Source organism: Fusarium phalaenopsidis, assembly GCF_050370095.1.
Source record: "Fusarium phalaenopsidis strain FUZ10S chromosome Unknown contig_32272, whole genome shotgun sequence".
Classification (NCBI taxonomy): Eukaryota; Fungi; Ascomycota; class Sordariomycetes; order Hypocreales; family Nectriaceae; genus Fusarium; species Fusarium phalaenopsidis.
This window is the reverse complement of record NW_028145420.1, coordinates 198,752-221,865: the sequence shown is the minus strand read 5'-3', so window position 1 is coordinate 221,865 and position 23,114 is coordinate 198,752. Positions and strand designations below refer to the sequence as shown.

Here is a 23,114-nt window from a genome sequence, read left to right as displayed (position 1 = left end):
TTGTCATTCATGAGATAGAGGTTTGTCGGCTACCACCAGAAACCTATCTATTCAATGTAATTTCCCTCATGGCAGAACTGGGAATCACTCCTTGCTTCCCAGCTCATGAGCTTCTAATCCTTCACCGCATCCCGGCTCGATCCATAACCAGTGTAGAAGCCCATGAAGACCTGCAAGCCCAGGGTGAGCAAAGTGCCTTGAATAGCCGTGCTCTTTCCCTTTGACTAACAAATACAAATAGATGAGCAGGGTGTCGTGCGCCAACCTGACCCTTGCGAACGTTGGGTTTCTGATTTGCACGGCTACTATGATACCGATGATGAGAGCGAGGAGCGGAACACCATTGATGACTTAGTCAATATGATGGAGGAAACTGCTCTTTGAGCCGAATGTAATGTCAAAGTACAGTCCCGGCTGTTTCAAAGATTACCAGCATATCAAGTCGACCGGCAAAAAAAAAAAAAAACGAGTCAATTCCAGTAGGATGGTTTGAATGATAACATCGAGCAAAGGCTCGTGAGTGTCAGAATGAGACTTGTGCGATAGCTTTCCTCAGCATTGACCTAAGAGCACGGTTTAGGGTTGATTAAACTCTTCATTTTCCAAATTTCGATTAGCATCCACAAACAGCTTGATCATGGCATCGTGCTGGTATCGCACTGCTACTGTAGCAATGTTAATCCAAATCACGCCGCATTATCTAATTTTCGTCCGTGCTAACCCGGACCACCATAAAATCTCCCGGGATTTAGAATGGGCCACGTACAGAGACTTCATCATCCCTCAACTATCTCTGCTGCTAGCCCCTCTCTTCAACTCACGTACCCTTGCCTCGGTGCTAGAAATCGGACCCGGGCCGAGAAGTGTACTTGCATATCTGCCTAGCTACCTGGGACGGAAGGTCAGCAGATATACCGCGTTTGAGCCCAACGATTTGTTCGCGGCGAGGCTAGAAGAATCGCTTTTGTCTACCTGGGACACGGAGTCATCGTTGCCCTGCCTAGAAAGCCGGCCAGACATTCATCGAAGCCCATTCGTTATAAACAGCAACGCAAGGGGCGGTATGGGTACAAGCGATGGTGTCGGTAAATTTGACATCATCCTCTTTTGCCACAGCATGTATGGAATGAAGCCCAAACGCAGGTTCATCGAACAGGCGCTGGAAATGCTCGTTAAAGAGCCGGAGGACGGAATGGTGGTGGTTTTCCATCGCGCAGGGTCCTTGCACCTCGACGGCTTGGTGTGCTATCAAACGGCCTCCTTCCCTACCGGAGTCATTCGCGCGGCAAATGACGACGAGGTCCTGGACTGTCTTTCCCCTTTCATCGCAGGCTTCCTTATGAAGGATGCGGACCTGAACAGGGCTATCCGAGTCGAGTGGCGTAAGATATGCCGCGCCTTGGGTCGTTGCGAGGAAGCCAGCCCAGGTCATCTCTTTTTCAGCTCGCCCAACGTCATGGTGGCCTTTACCCGACATGCTACCACACTGCAAGAGCTGACGGCGCAGGTGCCGTTCGTGGATGGGGACAAGATGGTAAAAACCAGCAGGCCAGTCTCCATCATCCGGCCTCGACTCTCAGGCCCCTTGGAGGTCCGGCACATCCAACAGTGTGTCGAGTGGGCTCTGAGGCATAGAGTTGGGCTGACCGTCGTCGGCGGAGGTCACAGCGGCCACTGTCTCTGGCCTAACGTTGTCTCAATCGACATGGGCGCCTTTGATCAGATACACATTCTTGCGGGTGGGAGAGAACATGATGAATCGGGTTCTGATGCTGGGCCTTTAGTCGTCACCGAGGCCGGCTGCAAGACAGGAGATGTCGTCCGCAAGACCTTGACGGCGGGCCTGACAGTGCCACTGGGAGCCCGGCCAAGCGTCGGTGCGGGTTTGTGGCTACAGGGCGGCATTGGGCACCTGGCCAGGCTGCATGGGCTTACCTGCGACGCTATTGTTGGTGCCGTTGTGGTCAGCGTTGACTCTGGCCAGGTTCTCTGCGTCGGCCGTGCACCAAGCCAACACTGTCCGGTTAGTGCCGTGCGCCCAGACAACGAAGCCGATCTATTGTGGGCGATCAAAGGCGCCGGGACCAACTTTGGCATTGTGGTCAGCGTTACTCTTAAGGCTTTTGCGGCACCGACCTAATTGGTTCGAAACTGGACTATCCCGCTGCGCGATGACCTTGAGGCGCAACATAAGCTCGGCGATATTGCTCAACTTGCCAAAAAACTCGCTCGAAACTGTTCGATAGACGCGTATCTATTCTGGGACAACGAACAATTACATCTTGGCCTAACCATGTTCGGATCTGCTGCGACCCAGCTCCCTTCTGAAATGCCCACGCCCGTTCGCACAGTTCTAGGCCAGGAGGATAATTCCAAGACCGTCGACGGAGTCGATCTATTCGAGACCGAAATGTATATATCTGGGATGCACGGCGGGCACGGTGGCGGCAAAACTTCCTCGTTCAAGCGATGTTTGTTTCTGAAACGTCAGCATCAGCGATACGATCAAGCAAGAGTACGCGACGGCTACTGACGCCGACTTGAGCCGCTTGCTTTGGGATCGTGCCTACAAGGAGCAGCACCGGCCGGCTTTGACATCGTTTTTCCAAGACCAGGTACGACAGCGGCCTCAGTTGCCAGAGGAGCATTTTTTGAGTGTCTTGCACGGTGCAGTGGACATGGATGTGCTGCTCATCACCGGGATGAGAGACGAGGCGCCGGTCGCGACACTGTCGCATTTGGTGCAAGACAGCAGATTGCTCGAGGCACATGTTAAAGCTACTAAAGAAGCGCGACGGGTTCGCTGAGGATGCTACAGCAGCGTTGACAATTGTGATGACAATGCTGGCAACAAGAACAATGGCGAGTTGCACTTGGCTGTCTCAGGCCACTGCCCTAGTCTCGTCTTCAACAATAACACAACCGGAAACGATGCAGCAGAAAGATTTGCCGAAAACTACCTACTTCCCTTGTTTCATGAGGACTTGGACCGTCTGGCCAGTATGGTACGGCCGATACCCGACTTTCCGTCCCTTGGCATCAACTTCCGCCACGTGCTTGGCATCTCGCAACAGCCGGGTGGGTTGGCCTTATGCACTTCTCTACTGCAGACTCACTTTGCGGGTGACTGGGCCAAAACCGACGCAGTGGTTTGTTGCGAAGCCGGCGGTTTTATCTACGCATCAGCGTTAGCTGCACGGATCGATGTACGCTTGGCACTGATTCGCGAAGCCGGCAAGCTCCCTCCACCCACTGTTTCTGTCATCAAGTCGCCGTCGCATGTTGCGTCTTCAGCATCCAACGGTTCAATAGAGAAGCCGATTGAGATGAGCCGGGATTTGATTTCCAGAGGCGCATCCGTGGTCGTGGTAGATGACGTGCTTGCCACGGGGAAGACGCTTTGTGCGGTGCTACAGCTATTATGCAAAACTGGCATCGGTGCTGAGGATGTCGGCATCATAGTTGTGGCCGAATTCCCTGCGCACCGTGGCCGGGAACTGCTACGCCAGAATGGCTTTGGCGGGGTCAATGTTCAAAGTCTTTTGGTCTTTGGCGGTGCCTAGACAAGGAGAGGATCTTGGAAGCTTGGATGTCTGATGGGAATGTCTTGCGATATGTGCGATTTAGGTATGATTGAAATGTCTTCTACACAGAAGGACACGTCTATTGCTGCGCTTTAAATGATTCAATTCTATTCGATTCATAGGCGACGCCCTTAATATCACCGTGCTGGTGGGTAAGAGTGACAAAACGAATGTTGAAGGTGGTCACGGAGGTGCCAGATGAACCAAATTCCGAGATCGAGTTGTATAAGAGGAGCGCTTATTATGTCGTGTGTAGAATAGGAGGATCTGATGAGGATAAATAGGGAATAGAAGATATATGTCTGAGGAAAATTTGAGGACGTAAGAGTGGTTTGTGGAGTGCGTTGTGGAGGTTGAGAACGAGATATTGTAAAGGTTCTCTCATCCGGCTAGATGGAGACTTGAATATAGTGGCATCTTAGCTATTTCTTCATAGTCTACTTCTACCTAGTGGGGAGCTTTAGCAGCACTATATCAGTAACAAAAGGGTTTCAATGATATACTGACGGTTGCATGAATCTAGATAGGGATGAGAGTTAAGAATATCTCTCGTAACACGGAGCGGCGAGTAGATGGAGCAGGGCATACCATAACTTTTAACCGCTATCTGCGCGTTCCAGGACAAAGACCAGGACATGCTAGCAGGTACGCCAAATCCTACCTATTTATTTGATTATAGAGTCTGCAGTACATTGGGTACCCTAGATTGTGGATATGGGCTTCAAGTTTGCGGTATAGCATTGGCTAGAAACTCACAATGATTAGAGGTGTTGCGGAATCATCTCGTGATTAGACAGTAATGCTCATTCATATATAGTTTATTTCAGAAGGATGTTCAACACCGTCATCGACTTCTCTGTGGGCATCAAATAATCTTGATACCAACGGTGATACCGAAGTGATCACTAACCCAGACATCATTCAGTCCGACCTTAGTCTTGAGTCCTATTCCAAAGCGACCCAATCTTCCAGTAGTATCTTGAGCTTCACTCACGGGATATGTCTCGATGGGGCCCGTATAGAGAAATTTGTCCAGTCGACTTCCGTAGTCTTGATACGGTCTTCCCTTAGACTGGTAGCCCCATGTATTTCCAATGGCCTGACCGTACGTGGAATCTTTGTAAAAAAGCCGAAGGTCTGGTGGGGCCGGGGCCGACTCATCCTCCTAGACGTCCTTGAGGCTAATCTCAGGGTCACGATGGTCATCATGTTCAGACGCAAAAATCGAATTCATATCGCCCCCGACCAGCCCGCCGTAGACTTTCCGCCCTTGAATCAACTCGCTTTTCAGTAGCGCCGATATTGTAGCGAGCTGGCGAAAACGGTACTCGTATCCGAGATCAAGGGATTCAAGGTGCGCTGTGCACAGCCGAAGCAGCCCTTTTGGTTCATTAGGGCCATCGTCCTCTGATACGGGAAGGTGAACCACAAGGGCATCTCTTTCTGATTCTGAGACGAAAGGGACGCGAAAGCAATTCGATATCCTAAGGTTCTGTGGGATCATCATGAGTGTAAAGTGACGGGTAGGCATGCTGCCAGCGTCCTCTTCGCGGATATCGTTCCACTCCTCACGATAATAAAAGGGTGGCGGCTTGACGTCGGTGACAGAGAAGTTGTCTTGCGTCCACCGGTTCTCAAGTATCGCTTGTAGTGATTCTTGGCAGACTTCTTGGAACATCACCACGAGGTTGTGAGGCTCTTGCCCAAACAATGTCCTGAGGTGGTCAAGAGCGGCCGAGGCTCGAGTCGCAGGCCCGCGAGAAGTAAAGAAAAGTTTCCAGGACGCAATTTTTAGTGAATCTTCCCGTCTGAGTGTATTGGTTTTGTTGTTCAAAGCTCTCCAGGTTGACACCCGCGTGTCATAAAAACGGGGCGTGCACATTATTGGGGCTTTCTCGTCGTTCGTGAAAGTGGCCATGGCCCCTTGATACAATTCTCTGAACTGGCTGATTGGGATCTCATGGAGCATACGGGGATCATTCCGGCATTGGAGTTCGTGGGATACTCGGTCCAAAAGGTAGGAGACTTGTGATTCGTATCGACACGGGTGGTGAGGTCCGATCGTGCTTGACTTCCAGCGACGATTCAGCCCTCTCCGATGTTGAAATGAAGAAAGCAGCAAAATCCCCCCATTGTTCCCAAATCGAGCGCCGCGGGCCGCCAGCAGGAGTGACATTTTTGTAAATACTGCAAGACTCAACCTGGAGACTGTAGCAAGGTTCTTCAAGAGCGACCTGAGCATGAGGATAATGGGGCGTACAAGGCACACGCTGTCAGAATCGAGGCTGTAGTGACTGAGGAAATGATGCCCCACCGTGGTCCCAAGGTTCAAGACCAAGGGCCTAGATGCGTTCAAGCAACTGGATAAGCCAACAGCTAAATCAGTAGGTAAGCAGGCAATTGTAGCAGGACATACGCCCGCGGCTGTGTTGCCTTTCTCGAAACCTTCATAACTGTTACGAGCACTATCGTCATATTTACGCCTTCCATTCACCCCACGCCCTAAAAAAGGCCTATCATTGGACGGCCCTAAAAGTATCTACCAGTGAACAAACTCTAAGCGAAGGAGTTCACAGTCCCGCATTATTGCGTAACAATAAATGTATTTGGTTGGTTGGCTTGAGAGCTTGTGTTAATTGGAGGTTTGCATACACTCGGGAGATAAGCAGCTGTGTGATTGCCACAGTCGAAGTTATAGCCCGGTTTTTCTCCCTGTAGCATGACGGCTAAGGTGCGCTGTGACTCGGGTTATCTAGCCACAGCGTATGACTGTGCTCTTCTTTAATGAAGTTATCATTGTCCATACATATTGGTCCCATTTGCTTCTTGTAGGATCAATTAAGCACTCATTGTTAATAGTGCTTTGGAGGAGGTTTGGTCAATAGATCAAACTCCGCTCGTACTCTCGTTATCAGATGGGTTATGTGGGGTGAGATATGGAGTGGAGGTTTGTCAGCAGATAGGGGTGCCACGGATTAGTGTTAATCCGAGGCACTGTTCGCTGGACCTCGCTAACAGTGCATGCTTAGTGGGGCTAGAATCTTAGACGCGTGTCGCGTCACGAGCCGCGACCAAAATCACCACAATGTAGAATGGCCACGTAGAATCAACGCGATTCCGGTCATTACAAAATTCCACGCCGTGCATCGCCTCACTGGGTTCTACTAATAACAATGGTACTGACGAAGGTCTATTCTGCTGACTGAGTAGCATATCGGGCACGGACCAACCTTCTCATACATTTTTGTCCCCACGCGTCTGCGCGGTTGCATATCCGTTCTTCATCATTGTTCAACTCAGGCTGGTGTTATGGAGGCTGGTGTTGAGGGAAAGTGGCACGTCGCCAATGGCTTGGCGGGATCGGCATCTCAAAATGCTTCCTGCCAGCGCAAGCGCAAGCACTCCCCTGCTGAAACACTGAAGGCCAAGGCACAGCAAATCCCCTTTTCACTCCCGGGAACTCGAGAGCAGGACAAGTTGATCGACTATTACACAGTTGAGCCCTGCCAACAATGGGACAAGATGGGCCGATATAAGAGCTTTATCCGTACGACCATGCAGATCATTTCCTTTATCAAGGCACTGACAATTTGTTGTAGTCAAGAACAAGAAGTTCCAGTGCGGAGACTTCGTTCTGGTTGCCAACGAAACGACTCTAGAGGGAACGAATAATGCCCGAGACTCGAAGCAGATGACTGGCGAACCGAGCCGCTTTTGGATCGCCTACATCCTAGAAATCAGAGCTATTGATGAGAATAGGGTGTTTGCTCGGGTTTACTGGATGTATTGGCCAGATGAACTGCCACCAGGTACGCTCAACGGCAAGCAATCCATCCAAGGACGCCAGCCATACCACGGTCGCAACGAGCTTATAGCATCCAACCACAGTGAGTGATACAACATAAGTGTCCCAATATGAGTTAGTGACACAGCCCAGTGGATGTCATCGATGTACTGTGCGTCGAGGGGCCTGCCTCGGTGAAGCAATGGATGGAATCCTTGGATGATGATCTCAATTCTGAATTCATTTGGCGACAGAGGTTTGATTGCCACCAGAAACGACTTACGGTGTGTCTTCTAAATCGAGCCATATCACCTCACCGCTAATCCACATAGTCTGCCGAACCAATTTGTAGATGTGAGCGTCCTGCTAATCCACACCGGCGCACAATTGGATGCTCAGCATGCGGCATGTGGTTTCATGAATGGTGTCTCCTTTGGGACACTCTTGAACGTCTTCGAGATAGAAGGCAAGACTGCGAGGGCACTACCCCCGGGAAATGGACGAGAGTCAACGGAAGTGAGTGCCAGGGCGGTCTACTTTGCTCCGATTGGGAAACGGAGGACCGGGAGACGCATGCCATGATGTCAGAGGATATGGATATCCTAGAATCCAGCATATCCCGATCATTAGCGCAGTTGCTGGAGCCCCGGTGCGAGGACCAGCAGACCGAAACAGCAGAGTGGGACCTCAATCCTTACAGTGCCCTACCGCATCCGTTTGAGGCCGAGCTGAAGTTAGATGAGGGACCGATCATGTTGAAGGTGAAAAACTCGGAAAAGGAAGGGCTCTCGTCTACGTTCTTAGCCGCAGTTTATTGTTCAGGTTGTGGCGGCCCTATGACATGATTTTCCCAGTATCAACTTGAGGGTGTGGTAGTGGAGGCAACGATACAACTCATGGTATGCCAGGGGCTGTGTATGTGGCATGGGCAGCCAAGCTGAGTGGGGAAAGTATCGAACAATTGCGCATTTCTGTCAATTTATTTCTTCTATATTATCCCTTCAATTGTCGAGGAGCTCCGGCAAGTACCCCGCCCCACACCACCCCTGTCAAGGAGGAGGTACATAGGGGGAACCACACGATGCGTCATTAATCATCACCATCTAAATCCTCATACAAACCATTCTCAATTCAACGATGACTTCTCAATCGATACCTTCATCACTACCTACAGAGGCAGTCAATCCAGGGGCTTCAATTAGGGTAGCCAAGGTCAAGAAACTCAAGGAGGGCGTTGGCGCCGGTCAGTCGTAATAAAAGGAGGCGCCAGACAGTTTGGGGATGTGAGCAGTGTGATGTAGCGATTTGTAGCTCGAGAGATTGCTGGTACTTCTCCTATAGGCTAAAATAGGTGAGGGGCTAGGTACCCTCAATCCGATGCATTTTTATTGGCTGCCAACCCCTGCTGTGACCCGACCGGAGCTCCTCGACAATTGAAGGGATACTACGAGAGAGAATAAGAGGATGGCAGATTTTTACTCACCTGAAGATTGACTAAGTAGCACTTGTCGAGTCATATGAGCTACTACCTTGGGAATAGCGCCTAGCTTCAGTTTGGCTCACTCTTTTATATCTACACAGCTCCACCTGTCGAATTGTGGAACAACCTCGTCCCTGGTGTCCTCTGTTATAGTGAATGCATATCTAGAAGATTTTGCGATTGCCTGTTTGGTGACTTAGACTTGCCCCATTACTATCTCCCCTCTCGCTGGGCCATTACTTCCCTATTAGACTGCTGCATTTTCCATGGCCTACCTGCGTTAGGAGGTCCCACTGTTTCCAACCACCTGAAAGAGTGAGTCAGAAACGCCACGCTCCCGAGAGAGAGAACCCTATACCGACACCTCGCTGCTCAGGCGGAGACCGTCGTCGCAGAAATGGAGCGACTCAAAGAGAGACGCCGCCTCTCATTGTGCCCTCCTCACGCTCTCGTCCATTGCTGCGGTGATGAGACGACCTGCAGGCGGGTCGTCTGCGAAAATCTCATGCCACGAATCAAAAGTGATACAAGGACTAGCGAGAAGGCCCACTGTCACGATTTTTCTCCCGTCTTGAGGGCTCCTATCTGTGATCTTCTTCGTTGGGCCTATGGGCACCGGTCGCTCACGTTGGTCCGCCCCTAAAATGGACCAACCAGACACTTGGGCTGACGAATAAGAAGCCGCCTGGTATCCTCCTCATACTGCATGTCCGAAAGGTCAGTGGCATGACGAAAAGCACGCCAGAATTCCTCCAGGTTCCTCAGCTTATTCTTCAACCTGTCATGTACCCATATATCTTAGATTTAGGTCTATTTTTTATGGGCATTGTAGGACCGGCGCTCTTTTCCCTTAAAATCGCGCCCAAAGGCGTCGAAATTGAGGTCCAAATGCGATGTGAGAATCAATCAGACCACTGTGCATGAAATGAGCCTTAGACCCAGATCAGGAACCGGGTTCTGACTGATCCCCGTTGCAAGAAGAGACAAGTCAGCGCATAAAATTAGCGTAGCCAGCATCTTGTACCAAAACCCCGTTGCGTGAATCAGCCTGTTTCACACCCTCTCTCCAGGATCAGTCCGAGTCACAAAAATCGGTATGATCTTCATCACGCTGACCTCACAGAGCCACCCAGCAATGTACGGAAGATTGTGGCGAGAAGGGAGCTTGTCATTATGTGCAAGTGTCCTTTTATGACAATTCCCCTCAATTCGCCTGCTGGGAGTAATACTAGAAAGTCCAACCTAGTTATCTGTCAGCTACCCCAGCCTGATCTGGGCCTAAACCTAAATGCATCTGTTTGGAGAGATTCACAGTTGGTATTGAGATATTGCCACAATCAGGAGATTCATCTGCCCCTTCATCAACCGCCGGCCTCCCACTCCTCTGACGTAGTTCTTACGCAGCTGGTATTTAGTATGGCTAAATAACCCAAGCCGGTCTCATGCCAAGCAACCCCTGCAAGCAACACAAATTACACCTGATGGCTAAATCACAACAGCAAAAAGCAAGCTCATCCTACTTTCCTCCCGGTATCTTCGGCCCAGAGGAACCATCGTATGCAATCAAGGCCTTGGTTCGCTCCTGGCTGACCATCCAGGAAGCTAAGGATATCTATCAACAGTTCCAGAAATCCTGCGTCAGAAACCGCCAGGTCCTGTGGAGCGGAATGGTCCGTGAAAAGGCGCAACAATGGGCAGAAAAACACCGGCTTCAGACGTTAACAACAGCATTGGGAACCCTCCTGAATCCTTCTCATCCCCATTGCCCCCGTCATCCGAAACCATCTGCCGGGTGGAGTAAATACATTCACGGTGCTTCAGTCTTATTTGCCTGGTATATTTCTCAGGGAGACTCGGTAACGGTCCTGTCGCAGCCTCCACCACAACGGTTCCATCCCTCCGGGCGGACATTCTATCAAACAGTAGAAGAGCCTATCATCAAGGGCGAGATGGGTAACAGGCCTGTCCAAAACATCACAGTCGTTCACCCATCTGTGGGAGGAAAGGCCGAGAACTTCAAGTATGAAATATGGCCCAACGACAAGTCGTCCCTGTGGACCAAGAACTTTGGGATACAGGAAGTTTTTACACGCTGGAGAGTGGTCAAGGAAGAGAAAAAGCGGCAAGTCAGTAATTATTTCAAGGTAAATCGCTGACAATGACAGAGCATGACCTGATTGATGAACAGCAGCCGTCAGAAGAACCAAGCGTGGGTTCAGCGGCCAAATCACCCGTTTTAAACACGCAGCAAAGTGAACTGAAATCAGCTAAGAGGAGGAAAAAGAAGAAGAAAAAGAAGATCAAGGTTATCAAAAGCAGGAAGGGGGGTGGAAACATCTTGAAATGCTCAACCAATGACAAGGCTGTTGGGAAACAATGCATAGCAGTGGGTATTCGGCTAGCAAGCAAGAAAAGGAACAAGAAAAGAAAGAAGGAAAATAGGGCGGAGACAGTGGGCTATTTGGAGAATTGAAAAAAAGAGGAAACAATATCAGGGCTCTCCGAAATAAGAGCGTTGGGGCGGCGGTGGTAAGGATGTGGGAAAGGATGGAATGATGTTATCAAGAACCTCGACAGCTAGAGTGGTTGAAAAGCAGGGCAAAAGTCTTCTTAAGTAAGCAAAACCGCACGACACATGAGCTATATGATTCTCCACTGCAATGTATAGAGTGAACTTGTGGTTCCCTTACCCCAGGACAAAACAAGAAGATTGCTAGGTTCTTTGGTGGCACTTGAAGCTAGATCTAGACCAGCTGGCTCGGATCTTCACGTTTTATCAACTCATCCATAATCGTCATGGAGACCGGGGTGTTTTATCCTCTACAAAGGCTTAGGTATGATATCCATATGAACATCTCTCAACTGCATTGCAAATTTGGTGAAAGCTTGGTCGGAGTATACTGGGATCTAGAGTTTGCACTTTTAAGCTTTACATGCTTCGAAAAAATGCAGGCATCAATACTAACAACGCAGTCCTGGCCAATATCAGACTTTTTGAGAAATGATGTTACTAGTTTTCAGTTAGTTAGATGCTTTGCACAAGCCGGTTTCTTATCCAGCCGTTTGAATCGTTCCACATCACGAAGATCTTCTCCCCGACTTAATTGCCTCCTTGGATGACTGAATTTATTACTAAGTCAGGTTCTTCTCCAATAATCTGACTAAAGGTTTGCAATTAACCTTTTATTTACGGTTACAGCATCTAGTTTTCAAGAAAAGACAGCGAAATTGTGTTGGTTGATTGGAGAATTCTCCAGGACAGACGGCATTATGAGTTATCCAGTTTCCAAGGGTAGGCCGTGAGCAGTGAGCTCGAGAGATCCAAGGGCCATCAGAATAGTAGAATCTACGCCTCGGAGGGTGTACAAAGAGCACTAGCAGTAGCCTGACCCTCAAATATCCCGGGGTTCTGGTATGTCCATGGGAGTATCGCAATGCGGTTTGAACACGCTTGGGGAGACAGGACCTGTTCTGCTTATAGGGCTTCATGAGAATACTCTACACTTTCATGGTTTATTACTTCCCAGTCATAACAATGTTACATAGGAAGTCGTGGCCGATGGAGTCTATAATGCTTATGAATGATCGACTCACTTTGAGAATTTCTCACCGTTTTGGGAGCTAACCAACCCTGAATTTAAAGATTGTCGGCTTTTCGCATCCATTTCCCGACTTCAAATCTCTCTCGATCGTCATGTCTGAGTGCTACTATTCTGCCGTGGCATATACTGCTTTGCCATCTCTCTCAGTCCGATTCAGGTCAATGAGTATCTCCGAAGGAAGCATAACATGCCTACCCCCAAGCGACGTCAACAAACCCATCCAATAAAAGCTCGCATTCCCCCGCTACGAGGCCTATTTAACGCCCCCATAGGACAGGGTAGTCTCTTATCTATGTAATTACATGACATCTTGGATCTGGCTGCTGAACGCTGATCATGGAGGGGTGCCACTGGATGGCTGCGATTGGCGAATCTCTCAATGTAGAAACATGTCATCATCAGCAGCCACCATATACTTGTCCAAAGTTGTCTAGGTGTATCCAAACAAAGTGCTCGAACTCGCTAGGTGAGCTCTATAACCACTGGAGTTATATTTAAATACATTCAAATCACGATGAGGCATTTGACCGTCAAAGGAACACGGATGGATACTTGAGGGAAAAGCAGGCTCCTCCTCACTGCTGTAAACTACCTGGATTTAATTCCAAGACCTCTCGCGTTACCATTGCACACATCTCGGCAAATTCCTCATCGCTCATCCTTCCTTTAGTTGTATACTTGAGCCTTAGAACGTTTTCAATCAAGCCATGAAACCCCTCTTTCCCATCACGGGCTGTGATCTCCCATTTCTCCCCGTCCCATACGTTGTAAAGAGTAGCACATGGGAGTTTCAACAAGTAGGCATACGTGCATACCTGTATTACGTGCTGGTTGGAAAGCTGCGAGACAAACTTGATCTCCCATACAGACTCGACGCCATCACCATCATTGCCGTCGGAACCAGATGAAGTCGCGACGATATCGGCTCGACCAAGAAGTTGGGATTTCTGACCATCAATGCTAAGCCGCTTCTTAGTTTCAACCTCAAACCTGAGATTTGCAGCAGACTCGCCGAGCTCCCCCCGGAGTCGACTCCGGGCTAGGGCGAGGTCATCAGGCTCTATCCAATCAAAGGCATGGTTTTCCATCTGAATGCTACGCGGGATATAGCCCGAGACCTCAGCCTCGTATTCACAGACCTTTCGACAAAGCCAGGAGACACCTTGCTGCGAACAGACTGGAGGAATTGTGGCAGCATCGCTTTGGTCGAGATTAAGAGTATCCAGCGTTCCAGCAATATCATGCTCAAACGCTGCGACAATGACAAGGCCATTCAAATCGCTCACAGCTTCGTGGAACCTCTTTCCTTTGTCCGAAATCACGACATCTGGGAGTCCGATGTGCTCACCCTCGGTTAGAGACGGGAGCGCCCGGATAGATAACTGCCTATCAACAATGACGTCGAGATGTTCATCTTTTATGTGCCGGGCTATGTCTCGGACCGCGATTGAGCGCGGCAGGGTTAGTCCACGCTCTAAGGGTCGGCCCGGAGCATCAGGCGGCTCAATCCTGTCCCGGTTTCTTGTCATGTTGATAATCTCGGCTGTTTCGTACAGAGCCTTGACCGATGTAAAAGGCATGAGCTTCTCCTCCTCGTTATGGACCAGGACAAGTTGTTCCGCGGCACGCGTCAGAGCAACAAAAACCTCGTTGGGACATCTGTCATTGGGAAGATCGCGGCCGAAATACTTAAAAAACGATGAGTCGACGCCAAAGAGGATTACCAAATCACGCTCGCTACCTTTGAATTGGTGAATGGTGGAAACACACATCTTGCCCTCGATTACCCTGTCATCTAGAGGAACCTCGTCGTCGATTGATACTGCGATAGGCACGTTGTGCTGCTTTGACAAGAGGTTGACCACGTCCTGTAATGGACCACGTTTACGCACAGCCGGTGCTATAATCGCCGTATTCCTAGCTCCGTAGCGTTTGATCAAGGTCGACAACTGCTCGGCCAGCGCGTAGCTGTTCCAAAGGTAGCATCTCAAGACAATGGGTTTAGGACCGAGCTTGGAGCTGGTGATGTATGATTCTCCATTGAGAAAAGTGTCGCCGATAAATCGAACTAACTGCTCTGATAGTCGAAAACTTTGGCTCAATTGAGCCTTGACAAAGGGATAGGGGCTGATAGGACCCAGCAACTCAGGAGCTGAAGTAAGGTAGCGGTCATCGGCACCACGGAATCTGTAAATGGATTGTCGCTCATCACCAAGGACGACGAGGCGGGCAGATTGGCCACCTGCCTTCTGGTCGTTGGCGAGGATGAAGCAGTTGGTTAGCCAGAAGAGGAGTTCGGTACAGTCCTGAAACTCGTCCAGTACAATGATGTCAAAGGGCGCGGAACTCCACCGGGGAGGTTTGTTGCGATCAAAAACTCCTTTTCTCTGCTCTGCTAAGATAGCGTCGTCGCGGACAAGGGTCTTAAAAAGTAAGCCGGCCATGGCGTGAAAAGTGAAGACTTCGCAATTAGAGTAGGTGCGAAGCCGTCGATAGGTCTCCAGCTGAAGCCTCTTTGAGTAGGTGAGCACAGCTACTCGCTTGCGTGGGTAGGCGGCTACAATAGCTTCAGCCGTAGCCGTTTTCCCCGAGCCCGGCCGGGCCGACACGACAACATTCTTGGTGCCGCAGAGGTCTGCAATCTCTTGTTGCTCCTTGGATGGGGTAAATGAATGTTTCTTTTTTCGCCGTTTAAGCAAGTTGTGCGTTTTTGTGAAGGAGCGGAGGGAGCCGGAAAAGTAAGAGACCTGGAACTAGTCTTGTCAGTGCTATAGATCTTTTATATCACCAGTGTCATCGTTGACGGCGCAGATGTTTTCCATCACTTACCAGACGATTGACAGTGTATGAGATTGGCCATGCACGGGCGACTGAGCGCCATTTCAAGAATGACTGGCCAAGCATCTTGGACTCCAATCCGCAAATCCAATGGAGGGGTACTGATCACGATGGTAGGCATGGAGATAGCGGTATGGGAATCTGCGTACCCTGATATAAAATTTCAAGGCTCAACTGGACAAGTGTGCATTTGAAACACCAAGGCTTGTTGAGGCCCACTGCCACGCAATTGAAAACCCCCTTGTGAAGCGAAGTCCCGACTGGTTCCTCCGACTGGCACAACTTGTACATACAGTGCCCAACCTCCGAACCACAATTTGCGGTGCGAGTCTCCAACCACACCTCCCTCTCAAACATCTCCATCGCCGTCCTCATAGATAACGCGCGGTTATCACCGCCACTAAGACGCACGAAGAACTATGGCCCTCTTTCAGCGCATCCCCGCATTACGGCCAACGTCGTAGTAGAATGAATCGTGCCCCTTCCCTCTAGCCTTCGACGCAGGCGGCCCTTGGTATTCCGACCGCCTCAAGCTGCTTCCAGGTTCTAACATGTTTATTGGATTTCATTCATAGCACACGGCTCTTTTGGCAAAGCTTGTAAACATTTTAGTTACATTGTCAAAGACGACGGGGCTTCTCAAGTGACGTTAATATGATGCAACGTGAAGCTTCTGTTCATTCCAAGGTTAAATCTAGCCTGCATAATCTCGATCTAGGTATCTCCTTGCTTGCGGTAAGACTGCCAACGCGTACTGTGCAAGGATCTAAACCAATTACGGTTAGTAGCTCTCTCAGCTCACTCTGATAGCAATATGATAATATCAGCTGTCTGCCATATTTATAAGACACTTAGATAGTGCCTTAGCAGCGGGGCGAATACCCGTTGGCAGTCTTACCGCAAGCAAGGAGATTTGGCTCTGCCCCTCCACCTTCTTTTTTATTCGTTCAGTGAAAGCTTTATCTGAAAAATTACTCACACCCTTCCTCCTAGATCGAGATTACGCAGGCGCCCTCACTGTTGCGCTGTCCTTGAGGTGCGGTTGAGCACATGCTCAACCACCGTCCATGCCATGCCATACCGTGCCGTCAAGGTACAGGTATTGTCACTCAAGGTCAACTAAATAGTTTATGTCAACATTTAAGCTTTAACATATTTGCTATTAAATCAGTGTTAACAAATGTGTTTTGCCAACCAATAGGCCCAAGGTAAAGAGTGGGCTGTCATCCCGCAAAAGTCTAGAGCGTGAGTCTCCCGAGACGATAATCACATGTAATTGAGAGAACTGTATTTACGCATTGGCAGGCGAGTTGCGCATTAAACTTTAAGCGACCTAAACTTTCCTACTTAGTAATCAATGTGAGCATTTGTTAGCGTAGTTGATACGAAAGATAAGGTTCTGCACCCAGATCCTCCGGTGACCTAAATCCGATCAGAGTTTTTGCAACTCTGTTACTGGAAGTTTCGGTGACGAGGAGGTTATATCGGTTTGTTGAATCTAGGTCGACCTTCAAAAGTTTGGGTTGTCTTTGTGACGTGAGCATGTTGCGAGGCCAACCAACCCTATGTGGTCCATGACGTACCACATCATGCTTTGATATCTTATGAAGCTCGTGAGGAATCTTCCATATGAATCCTATAAGCGCATTACCTCGAGAATAATAAGCTACTTCTCGCGGCCAGCCCTTGCATTGGCAGAATCCCTATCAAGCTATATGCTAATTGTAAATTAAGCTACAGTTCACCAGAACACGGAGTCCAATCACTCTTTAAGAACAACCTCACCCTATTCCTGATTCCTCTTTCCACTCGTTTTACAAGATGCCTTACTCCAAATAGACTTTTAGACACCATTACCAAGACGGACGCGGAATATCTTTGCCACCTCTTCTTGCCTGCTAACCTTCCGAACAGCGACGACGATTTACCCGAAAATGAGAGGTTGCTCATAGAATTTGTGCATCACTCCTTGGTATAGTTTCAGGGAGAATGTGGTTTTGAGACTGGCGCAGCAGTCAAGGCTTTCTTGGCTATGATTGGGCGCCTGCGGACGTCTAAAGATGCCCATGGATTCTTGGGCGCAGACGACGCGCAAACCGTCTCGCGATAACTCTCTATTGAAGGTGGTTTCATGGTGGCAGGATGTTAATACACAGACGAAACCTGTGTAGTCCGTTAAATTGAAGGTTTATCTTGGTACAGGAGGATGAGGGACCGACGCAATTAACAGATATCAAGGGTCAACTACGATACTCGAGTAGTAATACCTATATTCGACCCTATACACAAATACCCTAGGTGATTTGCGATTCTTCGTCCCAAGAGAATGTTATGATGCTTAGCAGATTGCTGCATCCAACTATCCGATCACAGTGCCATCCCACCAGCCATCCAGCTTCAGACGCACCAGGCTAGCCAGATGAGCTGAGCCATCGGCTTCTACAGCCCCATCGTCCATGCCGTCAAGTATGCGGCCGATATAATTCCCAGCAGCGCTGAGCTGTAAGATAAGACAAATTGCGCGATAAACGGTAAGAAGCCGGGGGTGCGGAGGGTCAATCGTTCGCTCAGGAGTCAGGAATAATTACTGCGTTACAGGGAAAACAGGGTGTGCCAACGCTTGGTCGAGTGTTGAGTCAGTCCAGTAAGTATGAGGCCTAGGTCTTGGCTCGAAGAAAAACTCGAAGTTGCCAAAGTCTTGATGGAGGTCCATCTCCAAGGTCAGCGCATTAAGAGGCCGACCAATATCTACACCATCGATCAAACTAACAACCCCATGTATCGAACATATCCAGTATTTGCCGTGCGATAACCTTAGACCTATTCTTCAATACAGTATTAGTTGAGGTTCTCAAGTTTTAAGTCAACTTACTAGTTCAGAGTTTGCTGTCGGGGTATTCAAGGAATGTGAGGACAATTACCTCCAAACTAAGACATCATCTGGTATTTTCTCTTTCATTTTAAAATTGAGCTGAACAAGCTGTTTTCCTATTTACGGCGACAGGGAATCAGGGTAGGGGGCATGGAAGCCGGAGACTGAAGAAATGCATGGGCCAAGCTTTCTTGTAGCCGGACCCAGAAAAAGTGGTATTAGGTGCCCAATACCAGTGGGAGTTGGTACAGTAGGGACTACTGGACTACTGGATTGCAATGGATTGGATGTTGGTAGGAGTGTAAGAAGAGCACTCGGATGGTATGATGAGGGTTGGCGAATAAGAATTAAGAGTGGGTGGGCACGGACAGTCAAACCCGAGGGTGAGATGATTGATATTTTGAGAGTTTTGAGGAGTGATAAGTGAGCACGGACACTTACCCCCAGGATTGAAGGGGGATTTTAAGGGATTTAGAGTGAGGAGGGTGCACGGACACCTACCCCCAGGTTTGGAGGTGGAAGAGAACTCGAAAGAGGCATAATTTCTAGGCCTAACCCTGCCAAATACGGGCAGTTTTCGCTCAGCAATAATCGCCAGTTAGATCTTAACTGGATAGGCAATAACGCGGACAGTGGGTGCGAGGCAAATAACTATACACGGCTGAAGTTGGCTGAAGGAGAGATTTTTGGGCCGCAGCCTGGGACATTTGATTGAGTGGAAACCAGGGTCTTAGTGCTTGGCTCATTCTCACTTGGTCATTATCCACAAAGAAGAGCACATCCTGCTCGCGCAGGAGGTGTCTGGGGACCATCGTCTACATGCTAAAGCAGAGCGGATATGGCGAGGCGGTGAGGAGTCATCGTGCGCCGAAGACAACGTGACGACGCCGTGGCTCCAGGACCCAAAGTGGTCATATTACATAGCGTCATGGCTAAGACTAGCTTTTCGATTTTGCCTGTACTTCCCTAAAAACTTGTATATCAAGAAGATCAGCTGGTGCACATGGTTTGGTCGTCCGCTAGTCAAGTCAGGGTAATACAAGCCGATGTTTCCTTGATAACGAAAACGACGGCTTGTATTGTTAAGAATTGAGAATCATCATGTATCACTATCGAACCCATAGGAGCCGCAAGGATAATGGAATCTTGATGCAGCGTGTGTCACAGGCGGCTTTACAACCCCAGGTGGAATTGTCTCAGTCTAACTGCCACAGCTCTGGAGCAGCCTCAGGCCGTGATATTGCTTTTTGTCTGGGCAGACCCTGTTAATTGGTTGGTTGGCTGGGTCATGTGACTTAGGAGTCTCGATGGACTGTTATTGGGCCCTTGAGATGCAGTGAAACCAACAGTTGCCACCAGAAAGGGGGGTTGGGCATTTTTCGTGTCGACCGATTCTGCCTTGAAGCTTACAACTCGTTTTACTCTCGTACACGCGTCTAGCATTACCCGAAACCCTAACTAACTGGTATCCATTCCATCAGGTTTGTTAGCGTTTGGAAATAGTGGCCGTCCCCGCTGAGGCAGATCGTCGGAGCCCTACGCCGCACACTGTCACGTCGCGCCCCCACCAAACACGACCTTGGCCAAGTCGTACAATGTCGGCTCAAGAGATTCTCGCCAAGTTCCAGGATATCAGGATAAAGCTCACAGAGTACGATCAGCAGTTTAAGAAGATTAAATCACCTCAGACAGTTTACGACGAGAGAGCATCTTCTATTCAATCTCGCATCAGCCAGGCATGGACCCAGCTAGCTTCGGCCCCAGCGTCAAGTGTTTCTATCCTTCAGGATGAGATTGTCAGACTCGGCGGTCAGTTGAAAGAGCTGGAGATCGACCACAAAGCAGGACTTGAGGCTGAAGAAGAGAAATACCAAGAGCGGCTCCAGGACACCATGGGTGTCCTCTACCGGGATCTCATTAGCGTCATGGAGCCTCATCGGGTAGAATCGACGTTGCGGGGACTTTCAAATCGCGAGGCTTCTCAACAAGACATTGGTATGACAACTGATTCTGCCCAGCTGCATCCATCTTCTTTTGGGACGGGTAGTACAAACAAAGACACGAACGGTCAGGTGGTGAGTCTTCCGAGGTTATCCAACCTAACCTGACCACGACTAATGGCTATAGAACAAGCGGAAAATCGACCAACCGGATGTTTTAGAGCCTCCAAAGCGCCGGAGAGTCGGCAGGCCCAGACGATCCGAGCAGCTAGCCAGCCAAATGCCTCACGAAAAGAATGCCCCCAAGAGCCCACCACCTCGTGGACAAACCCGACGTAGCCACAGGCGCCATGGTGACGACAAACCAACTCAAGAGCAAGACTTTGAGGGCATCACTGATCCAGACCCGGGCGAAGTGTACCTCGCCTTCTGGGGAAAGTCAAAGGAGTGGCTGGCCGTGCTCGTCCTCCCGATGCAAGATCTCGAAGAGATCGGAGTGAGCGGTACTCTTGAGACGCTCCGACTAGCTGAGATTATGCCACTCTGTTACGAATACGACAAACCGACAAAACGCCATGTCTGGCGGGAAGGGTACAATGAGGGACAAGAGTTGGTCACAGAGCGCGAATTTCCTGTCATGTACTTTGACGGCCAAGACTTTCCGGCCAAGAGCGCAGTGGGCTGGGTTGCCGCCAAGGACCTGCGCGTTTTCGACGTCAAGAATTCGAACAAGCTTGTTCCGCACGTTCGGTCAGTTCGCAAGTTTCTGAAGACCCGTGTTGCGGAGAGGAGACCGGAGGAGGAGGAATCAAATGAGCCAGATGAGAGTGTTCAAGATGGTATGTCTAAGGGAATCCGGCTGACATGTTCGTTTGTTAACTTTCATCATCAGATGCTGAAGATGAACCTCTTGCAGCACCATCGCCACAAACTCACCAAACACGGCCACCAGAAATTCATCTAGAACCATCACCAGACGCTCACCGAGAACTATCTCCGGAAAACTCCCGGGGTGAAGAGCGGGTTGAGCAGGTAACGGCAGTAGAAACATCAACGAGGCATTCCAGTCCTCGTCTTCCAGCAGCTGTGCCAAATACTCTGCCTCAAACACAACCTCAACCAAAGCCTGAGCCCAACATAGAAGTAATATCTATCCCGAGTTCTGAGCCGGATGAGCAACCGACCGAGGCCTTGAATCCTGTCGAGCCTGAGATACCGAGGCTGCCAAGCCAAGTCAGACTTGAACCCCAGCATCAGCCAAACCCAACAAACCAAGCGAGTCATACAGGAATAGGAAACATCGAGCACCAACCACAGGGTACTTCGTTGAGGCCCTCTGAAGCATCTATGCTGGCGCAAGCTGCACTAACCGGGGTCAGATCTCCATGTCCAGCAGACTCAACGCTGGAGAGGCCTTCCACAGCGAGCAACTGGAGCCAGGGATCTCCTATCTTTAGGCAGCATCACATCGACGTCGTAGTGTCGTCGTTGATGGCCAGGTCAGATCCTTCACAGCCCTTCCGGATCCAAGACATTAGTTCCGACGCCTTTCGATACCCTCACGCCGAACAAGTAGCGCACCTCCCAGCCATGGGCCAGTCTAGGGAAAGTACCTCACTCTCCAAGACCAGGAGTGGATCATGCCATAGCTGCAATGCATGAAGCTCTTAACCAACCTAGCGTGCCAGAGGCGAGACCACCAGACTCTGTCGATGCCGCCCTGTCCGCCATGCAAGCAGCCCTTGACCTCGACTCAAGACAACGCTCGGTGCCGAATCTCACGCTGCCTCAGCCACACCCCAGTCTACCGGCTGTGCGGCTCCCATCTTCAAACTTCACGGCACTGTCATCAAGTTTCGGGGCCTTGACGCTTCCCTTGTCCCTACCGCCAATTTCCTCCGTAATGGAGTATGATCCAGCGTTCCAAACACCACCTATCCTACAATACAGGAACCTCAGTAGCGCGAATAGTGCTTCACGTGGAGATAACTACCTTGACACCCCAAGGACGTCAGTATTGACGAATTCCCGGCAACTAGCCTTCACCGCCCCGGAAACACCTGCGTCGCACGCGGTGAGAATAGCACCCGCCTCGGCCGCCTGGCCATACGGACTTCCTGTGCCCCTCATTGTTTATCTAGAGGATTATCTACGAGGGCGCCATCTTCCACCTGGCATGAATGGATTGAAAGACGATTCTGGCAAGTACAAGTGCCCTCTCTGCAGTGGGAAGAGGAAGGGGCCGAAAGGCTGGGTCAGTGTGGCCTCTTTTGGGGGCCACTTGGCTCAGCACTGGCCGGATTTAGAGAAGGTGCTCAGCTCTCCACAATGAGATGACCGCTTCAAATGAGGGACGGTGGAGACCATGAGGGATCGAGTAGGAGAATGCGAATTGAGGTCTTTACTTTAATTAACATATTTCAAATCTAATTATTAAGCTCTTTTAAGTAATTTCCAAAGGTTTATATTACATAATTCAATTCTTAGGTGTGTAAAATAACAATATGTAAGTATAATAGATAAATAACGTACATGATAAGCGAGTTGGCCAGGCAAGCGAGTTGGCCAAAAATCCCTCACCTAACATCTTCTCGATTTGATCAATTGATTCTCAACCACCTAGCATGTCATCTACTAATTATGAGGCTAGAATGCTTCTTGCCCTTCAGGCTTATCAAAATCAACCAAAACTTAGCTTCCGATAGGCTGCAAAGATCTATAAGGTTAATCGCAATACTCTCATTAATCGCCATAAAGGGATCCAATCTCGACGCGATACTATCAATAAATCGCGTCGACTATCTGATCTAGAGGAACAGATCATTATTCAGTTCATTCTCGACCTAGATTCACGAGGATTTCCCCCTCGGCTTCGTGGTGTTAAAGAAATAGCTGATCAATTACTTGCCGACCGCGACGCGCCGCCAGTTGGCACGCGTTGGGCTTCAAACTTCGTTAAGCGACACCCAGAGATTAAGACACGTTTTTTTCGTAAATACGACTACCAAAGAGCC

The 23,114-nt window shown here is 49.6% G+C and overlaps 4 protein-coding genes across 4 annotated transcripts; 3 read left to right on the top strand and 1 right to left on the bottom strand.

The window, feature by feature from the left end:
- Positions 1-1,126: 1,126 nt before the first annotated feature.
- Positions 1,127-2,140, top strand: LRP88_00103 (FAD-binding oxidoreductase; the record flags this gene model as incomplete). Its single annotated transcript, XM_083236823.1, has 1 exon — positions 1,127-2,140. One exon carries the CDS (start codon positions 1,127-1,129, stop codon positions 2,138-2,140), a length of 1,014 nt encoding a protein of 337 aa, XP_083107440.1.
- A 4,753-nt stretch (positions 2,141-6,893) lies between these two features.
- LRP88_00102 (uncharacterized protein) lies at positions 6,894-7,479 on the top strand (the record flags this gene model as incomplete). Its single annotated transcript, XM_083236822.1, has 2 exons — positions 6,894-7,131; positions 7,184-7,479. The coding sequence occupies 2 exons, from the start codon at positions 6,894-6,896 to the stop codon at positions 7,477-7,479; spliced, it is 534 nt and encodes a 177-aa protein (XP_083107439.1).
- A 5,619-nt stretch (positions 7,480-13,098) lies between these two features.
- Positions 13,099-15,354, bottom strand: LRP88_00101 (uncharacterized protein; the record flags this gene model as incomplete). The annotated part of the gene is made up of 3 exons (XM_083236821.1): positions 13,099-13,110; positions 13,266-15,197; positions 15,280-15,354. The coding sequence occupies 3 exons, from the start codon at positions 15,352-15,354 to the stop codon at positions 13,099-13,101; spliced, it is 2,019 nt and encodes a 672-aa protein (XP_083107438.1).
- Positions 15,355-19,755: 4,401 nt separating this feature from the next.
- Positions 19,756-21,064, top strand: LRP88_00100 (uncharacterized protein; the record flags this gene model as incomplete). The annotated part of the gene is made up of 2 exons (XM_083236820.1): positions 19,756-20,235; positions 20,288-21,064. The coding sequence occupies 2 exons, from the start codon at positions 19,756-19,758 to the stop codon at positions 21,062-21,064; spliced, it is 1,257 nt and encodes a 418-aa protein (XP_083107437.1).
- Between the last annotated feature and the right edge of the window lie 2,050 nt (positions 21,065-23,114).